This window comes from Cottoperca gobio, chromosome 13, assembly GCF_900634415.1.
Source record: "Cottoperca gobio chromosome 13, fCotGob3.1, whole genome shotgun sequence".
In the NCBI taxonomy this organism is placed as follows: Eukaryota; Metazoa; Chordata; class Actinopteri; order Perciformes; family Bovichtidae; genus Cottoperca; species Cottoperca gobio.
Window position 1 is genome coordinate 11846005 of NC_041367.1, and position 27653 is coordinate 11873657.

At 40.1% G+C, this 27653-nt stretch overlaps 1 protein-coding gene and 1 pseudogene across 1 annotated transcript in view; both read left to right on the forward strand.

The window, feature by feature from the left end:
• Window positions 1–13078: 13078 nt before the first annotated feature.
• LOC115017692 (late histone H2A.2.2-like) lies at window positions 13079–13547 on the forward strand (annotated as a pseudogene).
• Window positions 13548–16317: 2770 nt separating this feature from the next.
• The window catches only part of ppp1r37 (protein phosphatase 1, regulatory subunit 37), a 37608-nt gene continuing 26272 nt past the window's right edge, over window positions 16318–27653 (forward strand). Inside the window, exon 1 of the mRNA XM_029445826.1 lies at window positions 16318–18197. Coding sequence (XP_029301686.1) covers window positions 17444–18197 — 754 coding nt within the window. The 5' untranslated portion in view covers window positions 16318–17443. The remainder of the gene's footprint in view (window positions 18198–27653) is intronic.

The window sequence follows — 27653 nt, forward strand, 5'->3', positions numbered from 1 at the left end:
GATTCGCTCTTACGGCCGTCACCAAACGCCGTCTTTAAATACATATAGTTTGTATTTAAAGGAATAAAAAGACAGTCAAATGGAGTGTGGATCAGTAAATGTGCATGCGCGGAACGGCCAGACGGATGCAGACCCTGAATTTTAGTATGAATGGAACCGCGTCCACATCCACTTAATCATAAAGGAAGGTATGAATGAGCCTTTACATCAGAGGCTGGGGAAAGATTAACGTCAGCAGCAACAGATTATGTTCAGTGATATAACGTGACAGATAATTACATGCTTTCTAATACGATATACGGTATCGTATACGGTATTTGACAAGCCGACAAATACTTTGATTGAATCATAATGACGCCTTTATAGCGCCTAAAACCCTCTTAGGGAGGAGGTAAGGATGAATGTTTGGGTCAAGCCTTTAAATTTGGCAAAACTTTTCTCCTACCGATTCTCAACAATGGTTCCTTGTTTTTTTCTTTTCTGTTTTTAACAAATCGCACAAAAGTGGTAAACTGAAACATGAGGTAGAGCTATATGATGAATTCAGGGTATGCATATTATGTTTTCTCATATGTGTTTCCTATTAAGCGCTGCAGCATCAACACTCTCACCTTCCCAGAGTTGTGTTTACTTAAGGCTTGATAATGTGCATTACATTAAACACCCTCTTCCAGACCATCCATCTCTTCCAATTACGGTGAGGGACGACATGCCTCCTACTTCGGTTCACAACACCATTATACATCCATTGGGAAGAAAGCATTGGCCTGGTTTGGAGGAAAAGGGTTTCCTCCGTTCCTTTTCTCTTTAGCTCTGAGCTTGTTTCCAGCAGCACTGAGCTGTAACTCCAAAGGGAGGAAGGGTGGGAACAGTATGAAGACAAAGCGATGGAAAGATTGATATGTACCCTCTAATCTCCACTGGTGGGCTGGTAAAGACTCTGTTTGAAAATCAAGAGATGAGCTGAGTCTCTTGAGGATCACAGGAATGCCAATCCAAAACCACAAATGTGTACTGAATACTGTGTATTCTTAAATGAACTAGCTTTTTGCTAAGCTTCATGGGTTGTAACACAATGAAGGCATGTCAATATGATTAAAATATGAATTACTGAACTTTTTCTAACAAGAGCTTCACTTCATCAATAATATCAAATATGTGGCACAAAGTAAGTAAAAATGTAATAAGTTAAATATATTCACATGGAATGAAGGGCTATCAGGCTGAAGTGAAGTGGTGTGCATGGGGTTATAGTAAAAGATGATGATGAGTTTGGAGGGTGCCTTCTTTATTTTGCCTTTCTGAAACCAAAAACACAAGAGCAAAAGTGTAATGAATGTATTAAACTGTGTTTGTTTGCTTTACCATAAAATGCAACATAGCACAGCCTTAAGACATCTGTTCTCACCTTAAAAGGTCCTTCTCTCGTTAAAAGTGGAAAAAAAAAAAATACAGTTTGAAAATACGAACAAGTAGGTCTGCATCTAAACAGGGCTGTGTTAGAACAAAATAACAGTCTGATCTTATGATTTCCCTTGTCATACTTAAGAGACAAGCTAGAATTATGTTCGACCCTGAAATAAAAGAACAATGCTGTTTTGCATCTTGTCCGTATGTCTACTACGAGGATTATCAACTAGTGAGGATTTCTTTCTTTTTTGGAAACAATATAAAGTCATCCAGAGACATTTCTTTCAAAGAATTGATACAACAAACGGGAGTTTAATTAGCAAGCAAGCTATAGCAGATCAAATCTGCTTGCAACAGTTGTCATTTCAAATACCTTTGTACTAGAATGAAGGCTCCATTGTTTTAATAATGACTAAGAATTGCATGATGTAAATCTGCCACCATTATCATTGTAAACTGCATTTGTGCTAGAACAGGAAGCTTGACAGACATTGCAACAATAACTACGGGGGTGGAGCTTAGTGAATGATCAGTTGCCAGGTACTACAGGCTGTTTGTGGCTGGCCGCTCTAAAAATAATGTTTTTGTTGAAACATAATATTCTTCATGGCATGCTGTAAAGCTCCTCTCATTTCTTTAACTGATGTACTTCCTCTCTCTAACTTTCTCTGGCTCTACTAAAACACAAACTTCACTTTAATTCAAAACCCAGCTCTTACAGACAATTTCACCATCAACCAGATGTTCTACCGAGATCAGTGGTTTACTGGAAGCACCGCCTTTAGATAAAAACAAGCCACCGCATGGTCTTACAGATTCCCAAATCTTGGTCTGAGTGTGTGTGTGTGTGTGTGCGTGTGTGCGTGTGCGTGTGTGTGAGTGAGTGTGTGTGTGTGTGTGTGTGTGTGTGTGTGTGTGTGTGTGTGTGTGAGTATGGGGGGGGGCAGGTTCTGACAACAGCTAGGAAGGAAGAGAAGTGAATCCAACAAGAGCTCATGGAGCATTTCCATCATAGCGCTTACGGGACATCAACAAAGTCTGTTGTAATAACAATAAGCACTATAGCAGGTGTCCATATTATACTTGTTATCAAGATGCCTGGCCAAAACCGTTGCGAACTTCATCTTTATGAAATAGTATTATGTTTTATTAGGAGGGAGAAAGACATCATGATTGTGTTTTAGTCACAGCATGGAAACACCAAAAACATGTTATATAAACATCACACACACTCCATTTGAATTAATGTATTCAGGAAGCAGCTCAGGAACCAAAGGCTCAGAGGTTTGACAGTATTAAATCAGAGACAATGATAACCACAGCAGTGAGTTTATCCATTGTACAGACACAGTACACCAATAGGATAAATAGCAAGAATATTAACAACTGATATTGACATGAAAATCATTGTCTGGCCTGTGTGTAACTACAAAATGCTGCTTTTTGTATTCATAAAAACCAGTCTACTATGGACTATTTTAAATCTCAATCAAAGAGGATTAGATGTTTGAAACGACCATATTGCTATAATTTGCGTAACTGCTCGGCAGAATGAATCCTTCTAACTCAACAACTGCTAGTGGTCAAGTATCATTAATTAACAAATTGAACATATAATGACACAGAGATTTATCTTATCTTGGTTTTTGTTTGACTTTATTTATATTTGACTTTTGCTTTGATTTTGTTATCAAAGTCCTGCTCACACACCTGCCCAAGCTGATCCAAGCACGGCCCCATTTTGTAAACCCAAAAGCCTCCTATAGACTATATATAAAGATCTATATATATATATATAGCTTTATGTTTGAAACGGACAATCCTGTAAATTGAAAGTAAAAGTGACTCCCCTCGAAGTTCCTCCTCCCTCCGGCGCTGTTATTTATGTAACTTCACTCTGAGCAGCTGTCAATCACAGCTATCAATCATACGTCACATCCCATTTTGATAGCATCGAAAAAAAATATTAAAACCAAACTTATCGGAAGAATTTACATTTAAACATATCTCTTTGGAAATATTTATTTGACGTGTATTATCATTAAAAAAAAATAGTTTGGCCCATGTTCTATCAGCTAACATGGAGGGGTTTACTGACCTATACTGCAGCAAGCCACCAGGGGATCGAGATGTTATGGGAAGCTACCATGTCATCTTTATTTACAGTCTATGGCTCGGACTAACAGTCGAATGTCAGCATCTTGCTAAGCAACAATTGAGCTTTCAACACTTTGACTATGCCGTCCATCCCTCTGTCCCCTCAGTCCTCTTCCAGTCTTGCTTTGGACAAAGCAACAGCACAATAACATGAATCACAGGTCTGTCTGTAGCCAGAATGAGAAAACCAAGCCTGAAGCTACAAGAGCATCTGTTCTTCCTCGTCTACACACAAACATACACAGAAGGGCACGCAAACAAACACAAGCCTGGGAACAGCCTTGAGCTGTCAGCACAGGGGCCTGAATCCTGCAACAGGTTATTTTTATATATATTGACAGGCGGAGAGAGACAGACCTGAGGCATTGTGTAGTCCAGATGGGAGAGGGAGGAAAAGATGAAATTGTGGAAGAGCGGGAAAAGGCAGTTGGAGAAGAGTAAGCAAAATATGAGAACAGGAAACGAACGATGCAGCAACGAGATATAACGACATGCTATTAAAGGTGGCAGATATTCATAAGCAGCTTCATGTATCGGAGTAGATGTGTAGCAGAGGTAATGGTATAAGGACTACTAGTATAAACTGTTCCACAAAAGAGGAAGAGTTGATAGTACAAATAGTTCTGCTGGATAAACTGTCCCGAAAGAAACAACAATTGTAAAACAATTCACAAAACATCACCGAGTGCAAACAAGATCAATTATTACTTTGTATAATGAATTTTTAATCCGTGGAGGTTTTATATTTGCAAACTTTTCCAAGTGTCTTGACAAACAATTTGTATTTGCTTGATATAATCCCAATTTTAGTTCTGTGGGCCAATGCATGTACTACTACTAGGTCGTCCTCAGACGGGCCCTCCATCGGTGCTTCCAGTCATCCCGATCCTCCATGCATCTGGCTAGCTCGCCAGTATTTTCTGCTCCCGCATCTTTCCTAAGTACATCCACGTATGTTATTGCGGGACGCCCTCGTGATCGGTGCCCATGTGTTGGCTCCCACAGAACAAGTTTGCTGGCTGGCAGCTCTTGGTGTCTCTGGCAGTGACCTGCCAGCCTCATTCTCCTGACCGCTGTTTTCTCACCCACCCTTAGCGCCCCCCCATACAAGTGCGTGTTGGTGACATGCTCATCCTTGTTGATGCTAAGTGCCACACACAGCATTCTCGTGTAGCACCCATCTAGGGATTTCTGCAGGGTGGGCTTCAGGGTCCAGCATTCACTGCCATACAGGAGAACAGACTCCACTGTTGCATGGAAGAAGCTGAGTTTCATTTGGAGTTCCACACACAGGTCATGCCGTTCAGGGCCCTCCATGCAAGCGCCTTCCTCACTTTAAGGTCTTGCTCGGACGAGTTGACCCACGAGCCCAGGTATTTGAAATCATTGACTTCCTTTAGAGAAGTGCCTCCTGTTGTTTTTAGAGGTGGATGGTCCGGGGGGGATGTTATATGTTATGAACTCAGTTTTCTTGGCATTTAGCTGAAGGCCAACCTTGGCGCACTCTGTCTCCACTCTGCCCAGGAGTTCCTGTGCTTGCTCTACGCGGTCAGAGAGCAGACTGATGTCATCCGCACAGTCCAGGTCCGTTAGGACTAGAGCGGGGTGTCGTCTCGACCTCCTAGGTGTTATTGTGAGGCCGAGTTCTAGCTCCCGTCCACTGATGGCCTTCCTGAGCGCATAGTCTAGGACTATGATGAAGAGGTAGGGGGCAAGGCTGTCCCCTTGCAACACCCCAGCCAGGATGTCAAACTCTTCACTGTTGCCATCTGGGGTTACCACCTTTCCTCTTGTACCCTTATGAATGGTCCCTATGGCCCGTAGTAAATTGGAAGGGACACCGTAGGCCTTGAGTATCTTCATCATCATCATCTGTGTATCGAGTCAAATGCCATCGATGAAGCACAGTACTGCTGTCAGGTTGTTCTTCTTAACCTCCTCGATGATTCTCCTCAAGTTCAAGATCTGGGTCACAGTGGTCCTCTTCTCTCAGAAATACTCCATTCCTCTCCATCACTGGAACACACATACTGGTCACCTCCACGTTCGCAGCAACGAACCGCCTGTGCTTGGCATTAGGCTCCTCCTCTTCGCCCAGCAGCTGGAAGCAATTCATCACCTCCACTGCGTACCTGGTTTGAAGGCCAGGGCTGGCCGAGAATGCCTTCCAGTCATACCGGGTCTTCAGGCTTGGATTGGGGACCCTGAGGCTCAGTCTCACCCTCATGGAGACCACTTGATGATCAGAGCCCACAGAATTGAACGTGCTGTAAGGTTCAGCGTTCAAGACCAAGGGGGACCATCTGATGGTGCCACTTGAATGGAGCATGGAGAGCTTTTTGCCCTTACAGTAAAACTCCCAGTTAGCTGGCGAGTTAGCGGTTTGCTCGACAGTCGTTCACCTACTAGCCCAGCAAATATGTCACCAAGCTCCTTAAATAAAATATTACATTTCACTGTGTCACTTTCTGGTGTTACGGGGCCTTAAAACGGAACAAGCAACCAAATCAGCTGCACAAGCATTCATGATGTCGGCCTGTTTCCCCTCTTTTACCCCTCTTTAGCTCGAGACTACCAGAGAGTCCCTGGAGAGCTTCATCACCTGAGAGTTTACGGTTCCTTTGAACTTAAAATCAAAACTAAGTAATCTTCATGCCAGAAAAAAAAAGTATATATTTTCCAGCCTGAAATAAAATGCACGGATTCAACTTCACATGTTGGAGAAAACATGCCATTGCTTCCTGACAACTAGGGAATTGTTTCTGTCAAAAGAATTAGAGAAATTCTAAGAACCCTCCAGCTGTGAAATAGAGTAATATGCTGAGTTTATTAGCAAGCAGGGGTGTGCAGGTTGTCCAGTAAAGAGGGTGATATTGTCTGGGAAAAGGCTTTTGCAACAACAATTTTTGTAACAGAATCCAGAAACCAGTAATGTTAAATGGACAGTAACCCTCATGGCAGAAGTCCATCTCTCTCTTTCCCTCTCTTTCCAACTCTGTCGGCCTCTAGGTGGGAATGGGACCAGTTGGAGGGGGAGGAGGAACTAGTGCCAGGACTGCCACTTCCTACATGGCGGTTCTCAGGGAAGCAGCAGGGCTGGGAACAGGAAACTCCCCAAAACACATCACAGACAGGCGGAAATTAATATTTTAAGAAATGAAGTGTGTGAATGCTTCTGTGTGTGTGTTGGATGATGAAGTACCAAGGGTGTAAGGAAGAGAGAGAGAGAGAGAGAGAGAGAGAGAGAGAGAGAGAGAGAGAGAGAGAGAGAGAGAGAGAGAGAGAGAGAGAGAGAGAGAGAGAGAGAGGGGACAGGAAGTGAATTACCATTTTTTTTAAGTCATACAGTGGAAAGTAGCCAAAACAAGTTCTGGCTGAAAAGAAAGAGAGACAGAAAGGAAAGAGAGAAAAACAGATGGAGGAATTAAAAGTAGGGAGGAATGGGAGTTTTACACAGGTGGGATGGACGGATGGGTGGCTGGGTGTATGATGGAAAATCTCTTTGTCCTTCGTTCTCCCCCCTTCTTCTTCTAATGACGTGGCAGTGGATTTGCAGTGCCTGTCTTCTTCTGGCCAATCCCCACACACAGGTGTTCAGGGCCAGATCAAATCCTACCTCCATTTTATATCTCCTGAGGTCCAACCTCTGTTTTCATAATGTTAAAAAAGGGAAATGTTTTTTATTGGAAAACCGGTGACATGTGGTATGGACATATGGTTACCATCACAGCTGGCTTATGACCTAAATAGGATAAAAGATGCGTAGGATGATGCAAAAGATGAGGAAGGTGGAGAGGAGAGGAGGATGGTACAAGAAAGGGCCGGAAATTATTAAAGAATTCACAATTTCCAGAAATAGTAAGCACAGGAGGGACTACTTTTGGAAACAGACTTAGCCTGATGTTATTACTTTACCATACCAGGATGACCCAGCTACATGAAGCTTCAGCTGTCTATGTTAGACAACACAAATTTTAATCTTTCTAAGTCTTTTTTGTACCTTTTTTTGCCTACCAGCAGCTTTATGATAAACTAAGCTTATCAGCTGCTGGTTGTATATTGAATGGACAAACATGAGAGTGGCATCAATCTTCTCTAACTCTCTGCAAGAAAACAAACAATAGTTTTTGCCAAAATGTAATTTTACCATTCATTTTAAAGCAGCTTCAGAGCAATTACAATAACGTTCAAATGAATGAAAACTTACACACAAAATGTATGAACACAAAGTGTAAGATTTTATGCAGAAGATAACTGTGGCATTGATTCTCAAAGTAGTTTCTCCTTTATTTAATGGAGCTGAGCACAGGCGGTTGCGGAAGAAATCATGGAAAAACAATCACAACCCTTGATGGCATTTTCAGGAGGCGACAGACTTTAAGCACCTGAGGATCCTGGGACCTCAGGACACCCGGCTGCACTGTGGGTGTCCAACAGGTTTCATAATTAAAGTAGATGCACTGAGAGAATGACTCACTTTCCAATTACTGTGTGGACACCTCACATTAATTGTCTCTTTATTGACTTCAAATTACAAGAGGGACCAGACGTATTTAACACCTTTTTCCTGCTGTCAATGCACTTTATGAGGCTAATGTCGCTGTCATCCGGGAATTTATGAATGTGGAAAAGTGGTTGATGATAAATAGGCTGTTATCTGTTGAAAGAGGTGAACAGCTGCATTGAGTTATTTCTAAAAGTTTGGTTATTTTCAGTGGAGTTGTTGCCCTTTTAAAATTTTACGTAAGTTAAATATGAACACTACTCTTTCCATGTGAAAGCATGTCTATAATCTTACAAGTGTGTCTGCACATACACAAAAAGCCATTTACCCTTGAGTTTGTTTCATGCTTTCGGAAGATCAAGAGCAATCTTTTGTAGTCCACCGCTGACATCTCCATAAAGCTGAGGAAAGGGGAAAAACTAGAAGTTAAAGTAACAGCACAATCCTCCTAAAAGCCACATCTACAGATTTATTACTGCTCAGGGAAAAGAGAAAGAGGCCTCCGCGTGTCAGCTAAAAAGAGCGTGAGGCTGCCTTCCCTGTTTACTTATCCACCTGTCTGGTGCAAAGACAGAGAAAAAGAATCTGTAAATTTGGTAGTCAATTCTTTGAAAGATGGCATATCAGGGAGATATAAACCATATTTTTTTAAATCATCTGGGTTAGCAGACATAAAGGAAATCTTGTTAGGGGCTTTGGTGTCTGGTTTTACCTTCAATCTCAAAAACAAATGTAATCGTATGTTTGGATCATTCCGTGGCTTCCTCCGCTCTCCCTTTCATCTCCTCTCCTCACTGGCAGCAGACTGCAAACTTCAGTGTTAGTAGCTACTGTTGCTAATAAATACAGAGGGCCTTCAGCCTTTATCCAGACAAAGACTCTCAGGAGAACTGCACGAAAAAACAAATAGCTTGTTTCAATGATGACAACTCACATGATGAAAAACTAGCTTATACGCTGATGTAGTCTCCACTAAGTGCCAATAAATTGTGTTAGGAACCGGCTCGAGGTTTGCACTGGCTTTATACTTAATATTTGAAAGTCAGGCTGCAGAGATACGCATTGGGAACTGCTCTGTGACAGTTTGTAAGTCCCGTCCTGTCCTCCTCGTGTCGGGGAGGATGTTGTGAGGTTGAACAGAATCACATCCAATCTGTCCAAGGACGACCTGCTGGGAAGGTCCCCGCTTAATTTGTCTTCCCACTGCTCTGCGATTGGCTCTTTGCCATGTTTTAAAGTGAATCCAAACAGTCAAAATGTCTGTCTTTGTCTCCTCTCCATCTCTCACTGTCGGTACATGGGGGAAAAGGCAAATGGTACAAAGGACGAAGCTGGTTGTCTTCAAATTTGGCAATGAATATATTGTCAATGACAGTCATTGCTTTAAATTAAAAAAGAAACTGAGGAAAAATGTTGAAAAAACAATGTGGCTGAGGGTGCTTCCAGTGTGACATTACAAATTGTACTTTTAGCTCAACAAGGTCTTCTTCTTCTTCTTCTTCTTCTTCTTCTTCTTCTTCTTCTTCTTCTTCTTCTTCTTCTTCTTCTTCTTCTTCTTCTTCTTCTTCTTCTTCTGCTCAGTATGCCACTGGCAATTAAAAGTTAATGCACAGTTAAAATGACCTAACAGAAAAACACATGCAAACTGTAACATATCAGATAGACGACAGATAGACAGATGTAAATCTTAAATCAATCAAGTTTAATATGAAATATCATATATAATATTTTATACTCATGCTCTAGCCTTGACATTAACCTTAATGAATACCGTAACGTTGATGCTTAGTTTAAGCAGTGTTTCAGCTCTAAAGTGAAATGTCACCCCAAAAATGTTGGTTTAAAAACAAGGGAATACCAAGTTTGGGTTAATAATCATGAGCTGCCTTTGAGACCTTTAAACATGAATAAATTCCTGTTTGTCTCTGTCTGTTTCTGGGTGTAAACGAAACACTTGATTCTGAGTTGTACACAGGAGATGAGTCATCACTCCCCCCTCACCACAAGCAGATAGTTAGTAAGCACATCAGGCACTCAGGGAGACAGCCACAGTCAAGCACATAATCATAAAGTGTCAGGATCATGACACCGCTAAGGGTGGTTTCATAAATGCTCCTTTATTAAGAATAAGTAATTTAAGTAAAAAGCAATAAAGACAAACTGCCCAAGCTACGGTATAGCGGTATATACGGTATAGTCTCAAAACCTGCGCACCTAAAAACCCAGGGTGTGCACGTGATACGAGCACTCAGAGCAGTAGGCCTATTCATGAGGGGGAAAGCATCCTCCTGGTCCTGCAAGCACAGGGCTGTGATGGGCAAAAGCTCGACCCCCTCTACGCGCTCACAACTGCTCAACTCCCCCTCACTTGTCACGTTGACTTTTGAAACTTTGGAGGCGGGAATGGAATAGACTGATGTCTTCGCTGCCTTGATTAGTCACTTTGAACCTTGACCTTTGATTGGCTGTTTGGTTTGATCACTGACACAGTTGAAGACATACAGTTGTCTTAGAGAACAGTCATTTTCATGGGGTCAACATGTCGGAGCATCTTTAATAGATCCCATTTTAATGTTGTTGTTTTTTTGTGTTTTTTTTACTGTAAGTACTAAATACTCTTTTACAAACACAACAAAAATACACTGTCTTTAACATTGTCATTATAATTTTAGATATGATGTTACCTATTCAACCTAATTCATCACATTTGGCAACAACGGTTGACCAATACATAAAACAAATAATATTTCATGCCATCAATTCTAGTAAATTTGAATAAATTATAATCTATAATTAGATCAGAACTAAACATTGCAAGGTCCTTGTCATTATCTACTGTATAGTACTCACATTGTGTGTACTGTAGTGTTACCAAAATACATTAGTAGTTGTCAGTCTTTCATGCATCTTGATCTCAGCTTTAGTGTTGCTCTCCCTCGATGTACTGGTCTGTCTGGTGTATATTTGTGTAGCGTACATGCCACTGACACACACATCTGTTTGCAGGGACAATTGGTGTCTCTCGAGTTACAGTTGCTTGGTTTGTTCACAAGAGGACGCTATTACCCATGCTGCCAAGAGAGAGGTTGTCACAACTTCAACAAACTGACAGCCACACAGTTGTCGTCCATAAATATGCTGTTGATACTGACACCGATACAAACATTAATACATGGCCTGCCCTTTGCATGTCAAATGGGTGTTTGGGTCAAATATACTGCTGTGTACTGTGTAAAGGCACTGTTACTATATTTGTGTGGTGAGTGTAGACACTGTGTAATGTATGTGGTGCCTTCACCAAGCAAAGCAGCCAAAAGCTAAGAAGTATCTTCTTGAACAAAGACACAGTGAAAGTTACATGTAAGTTTAAGTACTGACATTAAGGTTTCAAATCTCAAGGTTTGGGGATGTTCACATCCATATTAGACAAAAACATCCTGACACAATCCTATCAGGTCCCATTGAGCACGGGTAAAATCTGAGGACTGTGCTGCCATCTGGCTGTTGATGTTTTTCAGCACATTATGAGAGTGGAAAAGATGACAATTGTGTCAATTGTCTGTTTCATGTTTAAAATAATATATGTTTCATGATCAGCATGACCAGATGCATGTGTTTCTCAAAGGGGTATAAGAGAGCATAAACAAATATTTTAGTTAAGGTGTTTACACAGTAAGGACGGTAGAGTTGAAACAGAGGTAGACACCATTAGTAAAGAAAATGTACATACTGTAGGCTACTTCAAATTGACATTTGTACCACACTTAAGTTTGACTAATATAGTTACTATTTTAGATCATAACTGCTGTGCCCACTCATAAAACAGATTAAGGGGTTGTGGGTTACTGTGGGAAAAACATTTCTTCACACACGTATTACACGTAATGGAAGAGAACATATTAATATCAAAAAGAAAGGTGCTCAATTTGCAGCAGAATGCCCCCTGTAGTATTATATTAATATATTACATTGTATTATTTGATATTTGCCTCTGAAAGGTTGTGGAGTGGCGGTATAAAGTGGCATACAATGGAAATACTCAAGTACAAGGGCTTTAAAATGGTAACTAAGTACTTGATGTTCTCAGTTACATACTACCACTGCCTAATACACATACAAATCTTGCGCAAATTGTTCTGATCTAAGTAACCCACAGCAATTTTGTCTGTCTAATCTGGGATTGATGGAGGTTGTACTGTAAAAATCTCATTCACTGCCATTGAAAGTTGTAACTTCTCCCTCCACTAATTTGAACACTAAGTACACATAAATCATCGGCATGTTCCGGTTATTCCGCCGCCACTTACAGTGTAAAAGTCTTAGATCTACAAGTGGTACTTTTTGTGTAGTTATTATGATCTATCGCACTATTTTATTGCACTATTTTATTTCTTTATTTTTGTATGTATAGGCTACTGTATAAAGCCTTTGAATCTTTGAATCTTGATCTTGTCCACACAGGTGTTTATTTGGTATTTGGTCCATGAGGAAATGTGTGTCTGTGCAGACAAAGCACAACTTACTCCTTTGCATCAAGAAACAAAAGTCTCCACTTCCAGTGTTACTTAGTAGGTGAGAGAAAACAAACAGTTTATAGTGTTGTCAAATCTATGCGAAGCTAACTCCATGTAGAGGAGCCAGGTGTTAGCAATCAACTAATTACTGGCTGACTCATACAAAAGCAGTTTTCTGTGTTTCAGTGTGTAGCTGCTGTCTCAACTTGAAGGAAGTGCAGAATACTGGTGAGTGTTCATTAAAGGGTGATGTGGTTCTACCACAAGAGGGAATAATCTATAATTTGTTATGTTGTGCATTATAAGATGGTGTTGGCAATAATCTTTAAACATGTTCCAAGAGGCTGCTTTTAAAGCCATTTAGCCTTATGACCCCAAATTCTGTAGGACTTTATTTCAAACACAGCAGCTGTGTTAATGACTTGCTCTTCTGTAGTTGGAGGTGTAAAGTGATTTGAAGTTACCCTACAATTCTTTCACCTACAGGCTAAAGATGTCTGGCCGTGGAAAGAAGGCTGCGTCCAAACCAAAATCAGGTGTCCCGCTCTACCAGAGCAGGGATCACCTTCCCAGTGGGCCGTATCCACAGGCTGCTGAAGAAAGGCAATTATGCTGAGCGAATTGGAAACGGTGCTGCAGTCTACTTCGCAGCCGTCATGGAGTATCTCTGTGCTGAAATCCTGGAGCTGGCAGGAAATGCATGCCGTGACAACAAGAAGCACCGCATCGCTCCTCGCCATATCTTGTTGGCAGTGAAAAATGATGAAGAGCTCAACAAACTGCTGGCAGGGGTCACGATTTCAGAAGGTGGTGTCATCCCCAATATCCAGGCAATCCTCCTCCCCAAGAAGACCAAGACGCCCAGGGACGGCAGTCCAGCTAAAGATGTTCAGTCTCAAGAGTTTTAATTGTGATGTACAAGTTTTGCAAATTTTATAATAAAGTGTTGTTTTTATACAAAATATGCTTGTTTATTACTTGACACTTGTTGCACTAGAAGCATTAAGACTTTCTGGGAGAAATGCTCTACTCTAGAGAACAACATGTCTTTACAGCAGCTTGGCACATTTAGCTGAAAGTGGAAATGTGCTTAATTTTGTAGCCAAAGCAATTTCACAAACTTTGAGGAATCTAAAGCTACACTAACTGGTTGTAGGATAGATTCTATATACACAAACCCTGGGTTTGCTCTTGTAGCACTGTATGTGTGTGCGCAGGCTGAACTTGGTTATAAATGTTGCCTGCTCTGGCAGCGATTGGGTAGGTTTCTACTATCCACATGCTGTTTAGAGAAATGCAACTATGCCAAGTTTGACATTACTTACTTTGTGGCCCAAAATGTTAGCAGTAAAAATTGACTGGAACTAAAACTGCTGGAAGATTGTGTTCAAGCCAACCTTCACCAGGTTTTTCAGAGACTCTGCAAACTAGCAGGCATCCTCATGTAGTTAAAACTTTGTTTGTCACTGACTTATGATGGGCAATTTGGTTGTCGTATGGCTATGAAGCTCTTGACAGCTAATTTAACTTTTTGGAAATCTAACTTGTCAGCAAAAAGTTGACCTTGCAGTGCGTCTCTGAACTAAAGGGTTGCCTTTTATATATTTTTCTGAACTTAATGGTTTCATGGCATCTGTAATCAGTTGAGTGGAACAATTACAATAATAAGCAACACTGTCTTTGTTAATCAGTGATTGAACTAGATATTTTTACATAAGTGATAAAAGCAATAACAAAATACTGTTACAGGTAAAATGTATGTATATATTTATTTATATATATATATATATATATATATATGTATACATATATACATTTTGGCTCTGTACACCACCACAATGGATGTGAAAATAAACAATCAATATGTGCTTTAAGTGCAGACTCTCCGCTTTAATTTGAGGTTATTTACATCTAAATCAGGTGAATGGTATAGGAATTACAACACATTGTATACGTGGTATCCCGTTTTTAAGGGACCAAAAGTAATAGGTCAAATTGTCAGTTTTAATATTTGGTTGCAAATCCTTTGCAGTCAATGACAGCCTGAAGTCTGGAACCCTTAGACATCACCAGACGTTGGGTTTGGTCCCTGCTGATGCTCTGCCAGGCTTCTACTGCAGCTGTCGTCACTTCCTGCTTGTTCTTTGGGCAGTTTCCCTTCAGTTTTGTCTTCAGCAAGTGAAATGCATGCTCAATTGGATTCAGGTCAGGTGATTGAGTTGGCCATTGCAGAACGATCCACTTCTTTGCCTTAAAAAACTCTTTGGTTGCTTTCGCAGTGTGCTTTGGGTCATTGTCCGTCTGCACTGTGAAGCGCTGTCCAATGAGTTCTGAAGCATTTGGCTGAATATGAGCAGATAATATTGCATGAGACACTTTAGAGTTCATCCTGCTGCTTTTGTCAGCAATCACATCATCAATAAACACAAGGGAACCAGTTTCATTGGCAGTCATACATGCCCACGCCATAACACGACCACCACCATGCTTCACTGACGAGGTGGTGTGCTTTGGATCATGAGCAGTTCCTTCCCTTCTCCATACTTTTCTCTTCCCATCATTCTACAAGTTGATCTTTGTCTCATCTGTCCATAGGAAGTTGTTCCAGAACTTTACAGGCTTTTTTAGATGTGTTTTAGCAAACTCTAATGTGGTCTTTCTGTTTTTGAGGCTCACCAATGGTCTACATGGTGTGGTGAACCCTCTGTATTTACTCTGGTGAAGTCTTCTCTTGATTGTTGACTTTGACACAGATACACCTACCTCCTGGAGAGATTTCTTGATCTGGCCAACTGTTGTGAAGGGCTTTTTCTTCACCAGGAGAAGAATTATTCTGTCATCCACCACAGTTGTCTTCCGTGGTCTTCCAGGTCTTTTGGTGTTGCTGAGCTCACCAGTGTGTTCTTTCTTTTTAAAAATGTACCAAACTGTTGATTTGGCAACACCTAATGTTTTTGATATTTCTCTGATGGGTTTGTTTTGATGTTTGATGAAACTGAAGGGAAACTGCCCAAAGAACAAGCAGGAAGTGACGACAGCTGCAGTAGAGGCCTGGCAGAGCATACCCAGGGGCCAAACCCAGCGTCTGTTGATATCTATGGGTTCCAGACTTCAGGCTGTCATTGACTGCAAAGGACTTGAAACCAAATATTAAAAAAGACTTATGTGATTTATGATTATTTTACTTTGTCAAAAACCTTTGGTTCCTTAAAAAGGGGATACCACGTATAAAGTGTATTGTAATTCCTACACCTGATTTGGATGTAAATACCCTCAAATTAAAAATGAAAGTACTTGAAGTACAAGAAGTAAAAGTATTAATTTTGCAGAAAAACCCATTTGTGAATCATATATATATATTAGCCTACTGGATTATAATTAGTGATGCATTAAATGTGTTGATTACTATTGTTGCAGCTGGTAAAGGTGGAGCTCATTTGGCATAACCTATAATATATTATTTATTGATTTGTTTTGTATTAATTAAAATCTGCAAAGTAATTTTACTAAAGCCATTATGCAAATGTAGTTGAGTAGAAATATAAAGTAGCATAGAATAGAATTACGCAAGTAAAATACAATTACTGCAAAATTGTACTTAAGTACAGTTCTTGAGTAAATGCATATAGTTACATTCCACCACTATTGTTATACGGTATCCTAAATATTCCTTAAAACCTTTAAAATACGGCTCTTTTTATCATTTTTTTTTGCAACCGTCTGACTCTGTAACACTGCGTCTGTTGAACGTACCCCTGTGGGTAACGACGTGCTGACGTAAGACGTGTGAACAACAAACAGTTGTTGGACTTCAACAAGCTAGCGAATGGTAACGCTTGACAAAACAGGTTCAACGTACTTCTCCCGGATAGAGAGACACCTACGAAACCTGAGCGGTTGGAACATCTTTATATTCTCATAATAATTACCACTGTTCGTACCGGCAGGTGTAGCTTCGGCACGGTTCCCTAGCGCTAACGTTAGCCACCGAAACATACTAATTTCTCGGAGTGTGACGCCTGTTTTTTTTCTGGCTGCCGCTGGTCGAGGGTTGTGATGTGAGCAGCCGAGTTGCAGCACGACAGAGGGTGAGACAAGCGCTACAGCCGGAAAATATTTTTCTTGACACAGAAGAATGGACTTTTTCGTGGAGAAACAGACGGGCTCACGTAAAGAAGCGGGCATGCGAACGTACACAGGCCTGGACGTCATTGTTAGGCAACAACTTTAGCAAGCTAGCTAACATTAGCTCGCTCAAATCCAAGCAAATGAATTGGTTTGGTGTCGGGCACTAAGCTCACTCTGCTAGCGTAATGGAGGCACCCTGACTTGTTTATTTCAATTGACTGTCCTGGTCATCTTAAATACTGCTGGCAATGTGGTGACGACCAGGGAGCATTTCAACGGTTCCCACTTGGAGCAATAGGACACGGTTGGCAGAAATTATTAAGTGTGGTGGTTGCCTGCCTGGGTGTTGATAGTTGAGCAAAGTTGCCTGGTTTGGCATATAAATAATTACTGAAATAATATCTATTTCACATATTTCTTGTATTGATATTTGTGTGAAATTGCACTTTAATTAGGTATTTTTTTAAGGATGCACCAAAGTCACCTGTGATTTGTGAAAACTATCATTTAAAGTACAACAAACTAGTTAGAATATAGATATCATTTTCTGATTGCACTTGAATATAATTTGGTCAATAAAGGAAAAGGATAGGTGAACATTTATGTATATTGTTGTGAGACAAAGGCCAGAAGCAGGCTTATCCATGTCAGTTGGTTCCTAGTTACTGTTTAACCCAATATCTAGGCTGTCAGGCACAGTGAAAGTCTGAGTTTGACTGGAAATGAAAACATGAATATCGAAGAGCAGTGTCTAGATTTGTGCAACGTCAAGACTAAATCTAATGTGGACGATGATCACAACACTACCAACAACACAGAAGGGGTCACCCCCCGGATCTCTGAACTGATGACGGACAGTAGCACAGAAAAACTAAACATTGTTCCCACAGAGGCCTCCGAAACGTACCTGATGCCTCAGCTCACTGACAACCTTCAGACCGCTGAGGAGGACAACCACCAGGCACAAGACACACTGGAAATTGATGAGGTCAATGGAAATAGAAAGGCCACTGCTCAAGACACCCCCGTGGTAGTGAATCCCACTGACTTGATCTTTTCTAATGATGAGCAGCACAAGGATGATATTGGGGTTGAGAAAATGAAGGAAGATAAGGACACTGATCCTGCAACATTTGTTGCGGAAGAAGGGGATGATGGTGGGGACATGGACATAGGTGTGGATCTGAGTCTCGATGAGAGTGGGGTGTTGGAGGCAGAATCAACAAATGTCCCATCATTTTCAGACAATACTTTAGACTCAGAATCCACGTCTCAGGATGTCCCAGCTGGCAGCACGGCAGAGAGCCCGTCAAATGCAAGCCATACATGCAGCACCGAAGCTTCTGCCACAGGCCAGGCTGGACTGTACCCTTCAGTGGAGGAGGGGGACGATAAACACAAACCAAGTGGCAAAAGGGTGACATTTCCATCAGATGAGGATATTATCTCTGGTGCAGTGGAGCCCAAGGACCCCTGGAGACATGGTAATACTGTGTGTTTGTTTCTGTGCCTACACCTCTATGTGTGAATGATTTTCTATGTACTCTATTTGTCTATTTGGGCCTGTATCGACATGTCTGTTCAACATGGTTTGCCAGGTTTAATACTCTTAGGACTTTCTAATAGCATTTTTCTCAAGCTCAGTGTCTAAAAAGATTGTCACTCTATTCAGATTAGGTACAAAATGTGCCCTGTCATGGTCCATATTCTATGTGTGGTTGGTAAAAATGAGATTAATGGTTACTAGTTGAACCTGAATACATGAGGTGTGTCGTGCCCTTTTATTTTATTTTTAGTAATGTTCTTTTGTATGAGCTCATCATCTCTTGTATGATCACAATACAGTGTATTTAGTCATCAGGCAGCACATGTGCCCCCGTCCCTTTTTCAAACATAAGTAAATTTCTTACTTTTAAATAGTCAAATATATATAATAATAGCTCGTCTAGGTTTTTCCCTGACAGCCAAAGTACACCTATAAAACTTAATATGGGCCCTTGCTGTATGTGAGATTGTGAGTGGATCCCACCACTCCTTGAGGTGTGCCATTTTACCACTGTCGGTTCCTGTTTGTTCAACGAAAACATGTCAAAGGGAAGCTAAAGCAGGATATGGCACTGCCTTAACTGTGTTGATCTAAGAAACCCATTCTTTAAAATTGCAACAAAATAAGGAGTTACTTTTTCATCTTTTTATCCATCTTCCATGTAGTAATATGCATATATTATTTACAATAAATGTAATATATTAAACTTTATTCTCTTTAAACTCCTTGCAATATATACAACTTTTTTTATCCTCAGAAGGTAAATGTAACACTACAGAGGTAGATAATTAATATACAGACATTGTATACAAAAGACATTTTGTATACAATGTCTGTAATTGATTGAGTATTGGATTACTATGCATGCAGAATATAATGAAGCATAATGTGAAAAATTATATAAATATTATATCCACAATTTGTTTAGTACACATTCATTTTATTATATATTGTTTTATTAAATTTAACTTTGTTGTCTTTGCATGGAGTAAAGTCCAATACATTGAAATGCAGTTTTAATTTAAAAAAGGCGATGACTAATGGCTTTCCATTACCTGTGCATTTTTGAATGTCCCGATTCCCATTTTTGTTGGTCCCAAGTCCTGATTTGAGTCTAATGATATTGAATATCTGCTGTTACCAGATCTTATCTTTTATTGTTTTTGCAGTCTAGTTCCTGTTATGTAAAGTTATGCTGCTTGAGTATTCAGTTGTTTTATGCTTTTTTTGGGGGGGGGGAACTAGCAAGTCATGTTCTGACCATGACTGACACACTCCTTCATCTGGACAATGGGCATCATTTCATAAACGGACCTGTTGCATAGTGTGATAACTTGTGTTTGCTCACAGTACTGTGACGGCAGTTGACATATTTCCACAGTTGTTTGCCGTCTGAGAAGATGTCAGGTTTCAGTTTATTTGGACAATATACTGCGGGCCTTACAGTGTCTTTATGATCTGTGTGGTTTTTAAGGGTAAGCCAAAGAGAGTCCTGTTTTTTTGTGTGTTGTATAAAACATAAATGTAGGCCAGGCCAAGGGAAGGTTCAGTGATGCGAGATGTCCAGAATGGGGGAAGGGGAGGAGAAAAAAAGCAAAAAAAGCTTCAAGGTTAATATGCATGAACAATTATGCCTCATGTTCAGCTGAATATAAATTGATCTATTAACACCCCTGCAATTAGTCAGACATCCACTCTGAATAATACTTGTGTTTTCCCGAATTTGTCATTGCACATTTAGCTGAAGGTCATTTATTTTCCACCCACTCAAAATAATTTACGTGTTTGTTGCATCCATGACCCTTACTGCAACAACCCTGTTGCTTTTACTATTTGTTCTGTATCAATTCATGCTTCATATGCCAGGCAAGCCAGTCTGATAGGAAATTGGACATGAAATATCTTTAGCCAAACTCCACAGGGGCAAAGTCCAACCCAGTTAGACAGGATTTCTGTGACCTTATGAGACGCTTTGTGCTGCGAACAGTCCAGTATCTAGACGACTGTAATGATCTGTGGCCCAGATTATTTATCACAGCACATTTATCATGTAGTTTATTTAAGTTCCAAAGGTCCGTCTGATTGTGCTGTTCTTATAGAGGCAGACAGACAGTTAGTGGTGGTGAAGTTAATCACATGATACAGAGTGTCTGCTGTTCCACCATGGTACATTAGAACATATGTAAGTCCAATAGATCGAACAAATACAATCATTTGAATGCCAAATAGTCTTAACTCTCAAAATGTTGTACAATTAGTTGATTTCAGTCCATGTATGATCATTTTGAGATTAGGTTTAAGTCTTCTTCTTTTTTATCATCATCTTTATGTTTTGAAACATTTCATACATGCCTACACTCTTTCTTGGCCACTAAAATTGGAAATGAAAATTAAGAGTGCACTCAGACCTGTATTAAAACAATGCAGAGTACTGCGTTGGTGGGGGTGTGGAGATAAGGTACTGGTGAGATAGGAAATCTTGATCTTGAAGGAAAGTAGCAGATTAATGCTTTTAAAAGCTTATCAGACACCAAAACACTGCACAAGGGTTTATAATACTGGGATTACAACTATTGAAAGTTATCATTACGGCAACTATTTTATCGTTTGTCAGGACGATCTTGAGGTGAACAGTAGAAATACTGGGTTCACGTTACTGGGAATTTTCTACTGTTCAATATATTCAAGAAAGCTAAAATAGGATTTTTATTAAATGAACATCAAGGACACTAAACCACACTGAGGTAGATTAACAATATAAATTAGCTTTAAATAAATGCGGCATGAGACCGTGGACATTTGTGTCGCTGTTCTTGTGCCATGTTTTCGCAATGTGTCAATGGTGAACTCCCTGAACATTTGATGTTCACCTGTATATCTTTTCCTTTGTCCTGCTGCTGCCATCTATCTTGAGTACATGCTCTCACATTGGACAGGCTAGCTGAATTTGTTTGTTTCTTAGGCAAATTCCAAGAAATGAAATGTATCTGAACCTCCACTCCAAGGCCCTTCTTGCTTTGTTATGGGCATCGTGCCACAATGGCTCCATAATAAATCCAGACCCTTTTATCTGCAGATCTAGTGTCAGGTTCTCTGGGTCCCTATCTTATGTCATCTGTCAGAAACATAACAGTGAAGTGAGCCTGAGCTCACAGAGCCTGGAGCTTCATCCATGCAAAGTATGAGTTACTGCAGTAAGAGCAGAGGGAAGAATTTGTTAGATGGGTATTGAATGTTCGCAAAGCAATAGCAGTCACGAAATGAGCCTCTGAACAGTGGTTAGAAAGCTGCCATTCAAAAATAAACACCATGGGTTCAGAGTCTGGGGAACAATAGTAGCTAGATAGTGTGTCATATTTAATTTCTTCCTTGGCACTCTTATTTTACCATAATTGACGTCCAGCTTTGTGGCATCAGCTAGCATAAAATGGATGAGGCTGGAATTTACACAAAAAAGACCATTAGTGCTTCTGAGAAATACCTTTGTCATATAATGGATTTAATTTAGCTGGCAGTGGTAAGATATGTCAATGTCATTTTGTTCTGAGTTGGATAATATCTTTCCAAGTGCATTTATTTCCCTTCCCCCTCTCCCTGTTGAGACTTGAGGGATGCCTGTTCTTTCCCTCAAGGCCTGGGCAAATACTGCATCATATCCTGAGATTCCTAAACTTCCCAACATGCTGGGTTGCTTCCCCTGCTCCTTTTGCTTCTCCTCCCCTATTTATCCTACTCCCTGGCTGGCCAATTCAGTTTATGCAGCTTGGGCTTATATCAGCAAAGCATGTCATTACAAAAGCACTGGATTATACTGGAAGCATGTGCAAAGTAATTTATTTTATCAGATTTATCAGTCACTGCAAACACTCTTTAAGTCAGAGATTGTTTTTGTTAAGTTATGATGCAAGATAGGTTTTCACAGCAACCACAGTGAAGGATAGAGTACCGGTACTATAACTTTTTTGTAATACAGCTTTGTGTACAAATAAGTTAAAGCCTACTACTTGCAGTGCAGACAATTCCTTCACATTAATGACTATTTATCCTGCAAGCGGCCAAACTCTTTGGCCTACGTGCAGCTCCATCGCATGTCATCAGACCCAAGGCCCACTTGGCAACAGGTTATTAGAGGCTTTGTGACCCATGAAATGTTATGTGTTATGGCTGTGGACCAAGTTACATACTGATAAGAAAAGCTTTCAGTGAAGTTCAGTTCGCGCTAGAGGCTGACCAGTACTGGATTTTCTGGAGAAAAGCCAATAGAGAAAAAAGGCGAAATAAAGTTTTTCGAAGTCCTCGATAAATGGACCAGAAGTGTTAAATGTGTTGTATGTCCTCTGGCGCACATTATCAGCCAAGTTAACATTGTCAAAGGTTAGCTGATAATGCCAACTGTCATATAGGTGTCATTAACAACCCATTTTCTATTAAAAAAACATGAGAATATTAGAGTTCACTGAGGCAAACAATGTACATAAATAGAAAAAGGTGAAGGTTAACAAGGCAAAAAGTCTGTAATAAAAGTAAAAACTTTTTTTTTATTCTGCATTTATTCTATTCTTTATGTCTGGTCTTGTGTCATATTTATGATAGTTTTAGAGCCGATAACCTTTTAGAAATTTGCATTAAAATCGATGTAGGAACAATTGGTTGCAGAGCTAATATTATCAGCTGAATGATTTGACAGCTTAAATACTTGATCAGTACTTGGTATTCAAACCATTTAAACTTTTTTAAACATTTAACTTGATTGGTAGATCCCTAGCTATCTGCTCATCTGTTACACTGCCACTCAGGTGTTGCAAAGTATTGTAAACGTTGGTGTCTGCTAGATAAACTACTGATTCCAATCTGTGATACAATATTACCTGCTGATATTATCAGCCCTGTGGGAAAGCTGTAATTTGCACATTATGTCATCTATTATGCATTTCTATCTGTCTATGCTTCACATGCACCTTGGTTTGTCTTGTACACTTGAGAAAGAAGTGTGTCTGTTTTATGATTAACTCTGCTCTTTCACCTTTTGTCTGTCTGTTCTGTAGCCCTAAAATGTAAAGGGTTGAATAGACGTAGAACATACCAGTCTCAGTTAAATTTATTAGCTATTAGCTGATGCTTAGTGATGATTTTTCATCCTGTTCCAATGTCTGCGCAGGACTTTCTGTCCTTGTGAAACAGGAATTCCTTGCTCTCTTATCAACCCTGAGGAGGGTGGAAGTGATGCATTTTACCTACAGATTGCACAAAATGCCCTCATTTAAAAATAGAGCATACAACTGTTGTTTGCTCATGTCACTCTCCATCTGGTCTGGCACAGTTTTCTCTCTCAGACACAGGCCTGGTTTCATGTGGGAGATGGTTTAAAATGGCTGCTCTTTTTTGTTTGTTTTTTGGGTTTTTTTTAACCATCACCATTCATCATACCAAGAGGGGGGGGGGCTGCTGTTGATGCACACTTATGTCTTCCATTGCTAAAGGCATGAAGTCCAATAGACATATTGTGACATTATTTACTGCCTACCTGTAGTTGCTGTTTTAGCAGTATTGTGCAAACAAACCTAAAATACTGGAGTCTATGTTGTATGAGTGCAATGGTGTAAAATTTGAGGACTGCTATTGTGTGGGATGTGTGAAGTCTGGTTGCTGCAGGTGTCGTCATTTTTTCAAATTCCGCCTCAGTCTAACTCAAGTGTTGTCCGTTAATTATTGATCTGCACGCAGCTACTTGGAATCGATTCTTTTGAGCTTTTGCATAATTACACTCCTGCAAAGTCTGGATGTTTCTTCAGTCACATTATTAAAAGCCATGCCATCACATTCACTCTGTTTACTTTTGACCCACTGCCCTTGTGCGGTCCTGTGCTAATACAGTATGATTTTGGTAAATGGGTTTACGGTTGTTGTTTGAACCTTATGGGCTCATCCGTTTTAAGCAGAAAGTGGCTCCCTTGTAAAATTAGAACTTTTGCTTTCTTTGTGTTTACCGACTGCTGCCGGCATGTCATCCAGACTTGTAGAAGCACACAGCAGCAGCGGCACAATCCCTACCTTTCTGCCCCACCTCTGACCAGCCAGGCAGCCAACTGCCATGTGTGAATGACGCTGCTGTCACCATCCACAGCACATCAGTGTGAAATGACAGGGAACAGGACTGGAGACTAAGAGAAGGGGGATATTTTGAACACTGGCACTTGCATGTTAAGAAGATGCTGGCAACACTTCGGTGTTCCACCCACAATACACTTACATTTATCTCTGGAAGTTTGCCCAAAGGCATGGCATGTTTTTTCATACATTGTTGTCTTGTGAAAATCTAGTCACCAAGTGATTTTCGCAGCTAAATTACAAAATAACGTTTGTGTGTGTGTTTTTAGGTAGAAGTCTATCCACACTGAAATGCTTAAACAACAGAAAAATCTTCTTTATCCTCTGTTCTGCCTCTTCCTTCTCTTTGTTATCACCTGTACACAGGTTAAATGCAGCCTAAGTGCAGTGCGTGGTGCTGTTGAATTGTATTGCGCTGTACTGACAGGTGTTACAATTTTTTTGTCTGCCTCATTTATGTCAATGATGGTAGGCTAAATAACAGAAACATCTCTCTGTATAATGCTATGCAGTTCAACAGCACCACAAACTACATCTTCCAAAAAGACCATAACTTTTGAAACCTTTTTGAAACCCTGTAGAAGATTAATTCAGATGATGATGAACATCAAACTAATAAATAAGCATCCTTTTAAATTTTAAATATGCAAGATTTTTCAACTGAAAGCAACAATGCAAATGGTACAATAGCAAACAGCCTGACAGTAAAACTCACTCTCAGACTGGAATGGTTTCTCTCAACAGTACATCAAATCACATTCAATGCTGAGAGCCTTCAGCCGAAACACACTGGATTATTGGACACCTGGTCTCCATGTGTTGCTGAGTGCTCTGTGTCCAATCTTCTATACCGGAGCACCTTTATGAACTGCTGGCTGGGAATAATTTCCATGTAGCATGTAACCTGTCAACCAGGGTTTCTCTTTTGTATCCTTGCATTACAGACATTGAAACTTTTATAAATGTTGTCTAAATGATCTTTCCAGAGACCTCAAATTAGAATGTAGCTTTCCCTCCTCTGTTTGCTAATCCTTATAAAGTACTGGTCGTCAGTTATCACAGGCTGACTCTGCCTCTCTCTCTCTTAGTTTGTTGTTATATAATGTAACGTTATTCTGTGCTGAGAACCCAGCTGTCCATGCAGCTCTAGATGTGTGCAGACAGCAGGTCAGGTGTTTATCTGCAGTAGCTTGACTGAGGCTGGTACAGTCTTCACCACATTTGTAGTCGCTGCCAACATTTTTCTTAAACTCCCCACACACACACACACACACAGGATTAGAGCTGAACTATTTGGAAGAAATATCTAATTATAATTCTTTTTGACTTGAAATATGATTCACGATATAGAGGGAATGATAATTTTAAGATCCCTATTCTCAGTTTCATTGAAAAACATATTAAAGTGATCATGGTGCGATTTTGTTTTTGTTCATTCTTGACTAGTCAAACCAGACTGTGCAGTCTGGTGCAAACAGAAACATTTCAAGACGTTACATTGTACACTTTCAATGGAATCCTCTTTTTGTGCCAATACCTTCAGTATGTGTCTGCAAATAATGTCTTGTCTTTCTCTGCACACATGCAAACACTTGTCTTTGCTTGTTTCCTCCTCGTTGTTGGAGTGAGGGGAGAAAGTGCATCGACTGTAGACAACACAGTGTGTTTGCACTTTGTTTCTTGTCAGCTAGACAAAGAATAAGGTGAGTGATGAAGGCACAAATATGGCAAGGCTAAGAAGGATAAACAGACTGTGACATGTATAGAAATACGGTCAGGCTTCACTTGAATGCTTTCTCAACAATTACTTACCTGTGAGTGTAGTAAACAGCGTCTCTGAAAATGATCATTGAACAGAAGTACTGGCATTGGCTGACTTTGTGCTCAGATAATTGGTTGTTTTCGTGTATTCAGCGCCTTCGTATGACAGCAGCCTCCCAGTAGGTGAGGTGCAAGCTCTTTTTCAGCACCGTGGGAGATAATAATCACATGTTTTTACAGGCCCTAAAGGGTTGGCTTCAACATCAAATGCTTTAAAAGAATTTCAAAAGAAAATAGTTAGGGTTATTACATGTTCCTTTTTTAGATGTTTTTCAAGCAGTCGAAAGCTCTTTCCACAAGTTTGGAGAATAAGAAGTGTCCTTGTTGCCCAATTTACCAAATGATGGTCTTGCTGCTTTTTGCAGAATCTGCACTGGTGAATTGGTTTAAACAAACTCTTCACAATCCTCACACTCTGACTTCCTCTCATTGTTCTTTTTGTTTCTTTTGTTTTTTATTAAACCATTATATGCACACTAGGAATTGCCACAACTTGTGCACTACATCTATATTCAATATTTTATTTTCAGTAGCCTGTTTATGCTGCTTTATTATGCAATGAGTAGATTCTTGCCCTACCTTCAAAGGTAGCATCTCTGACAAAGTGTAAACATTGAGAAAGGAGCAAGAAATAAAAAGTGCTGACTCATATCTCCTATAAAGCCTTTTATGGTAATGGTCACAGTTTAGGGAGCATTCATAGTTCACTCATCTGTCCCAGTAAGACTAGCACAAACTGAGTCTGCTGCTAAAGCCCACTCTCCGACTGTGGGCACTCTGTGGGTCGATCTGTTTTGACCTTTTGTGGGTGGTGGTAGAGGCTTTGACAGCAACAGAGTTATGCGCTTATGTAGCTACAGAGGAGAGAAGTCTTGTATTTTTAGCTGCTGCATTTGATAATGCTGCCTTTTTTTTATGAGTCATCATACTTAAACGTCAAGAGGCCTGTTAGGCTGCGTTAATTGAAATTTGAAAATAAATGACACTTTGTTACATTGGTTTGATGAGGTGAATTGGTAGCATTTAATTAGGTAGCATTCTTGAAAGTAATTTAAAATGCACGACCTTATTAAATTATTTCACAGCTCATTACTTCTCTACTGTTTTACACTCGTCAGGTAAATGTGTTTATTAGACAAATTCACATCAATTGGAAAACAAATGTGATTTCAATTTGTGTCTATTAGAGGTACAGCCATAGTCATATGTTTTGGTCAAAAAGCTTGTCGCTCAGCTCAAATGTGGAGTAGTTTGGTTGTCAAATTAATTAATAGAATGACTTGAAATGTCATAAAATACTGTAGTTAACGAAGTAATGTCTTCATACCTCAGGTATGTTGCTTGAAGTTACTGATGTCTGCCTGCTATTGTTAAAGTAAAATGACACCTCTCCGTTTGTGTTATAGCTTTAGTGTAATTAAGGTGTGGAAGTGAAGCAGCAGGTTTGGGTAACTGGAAAAAAAAA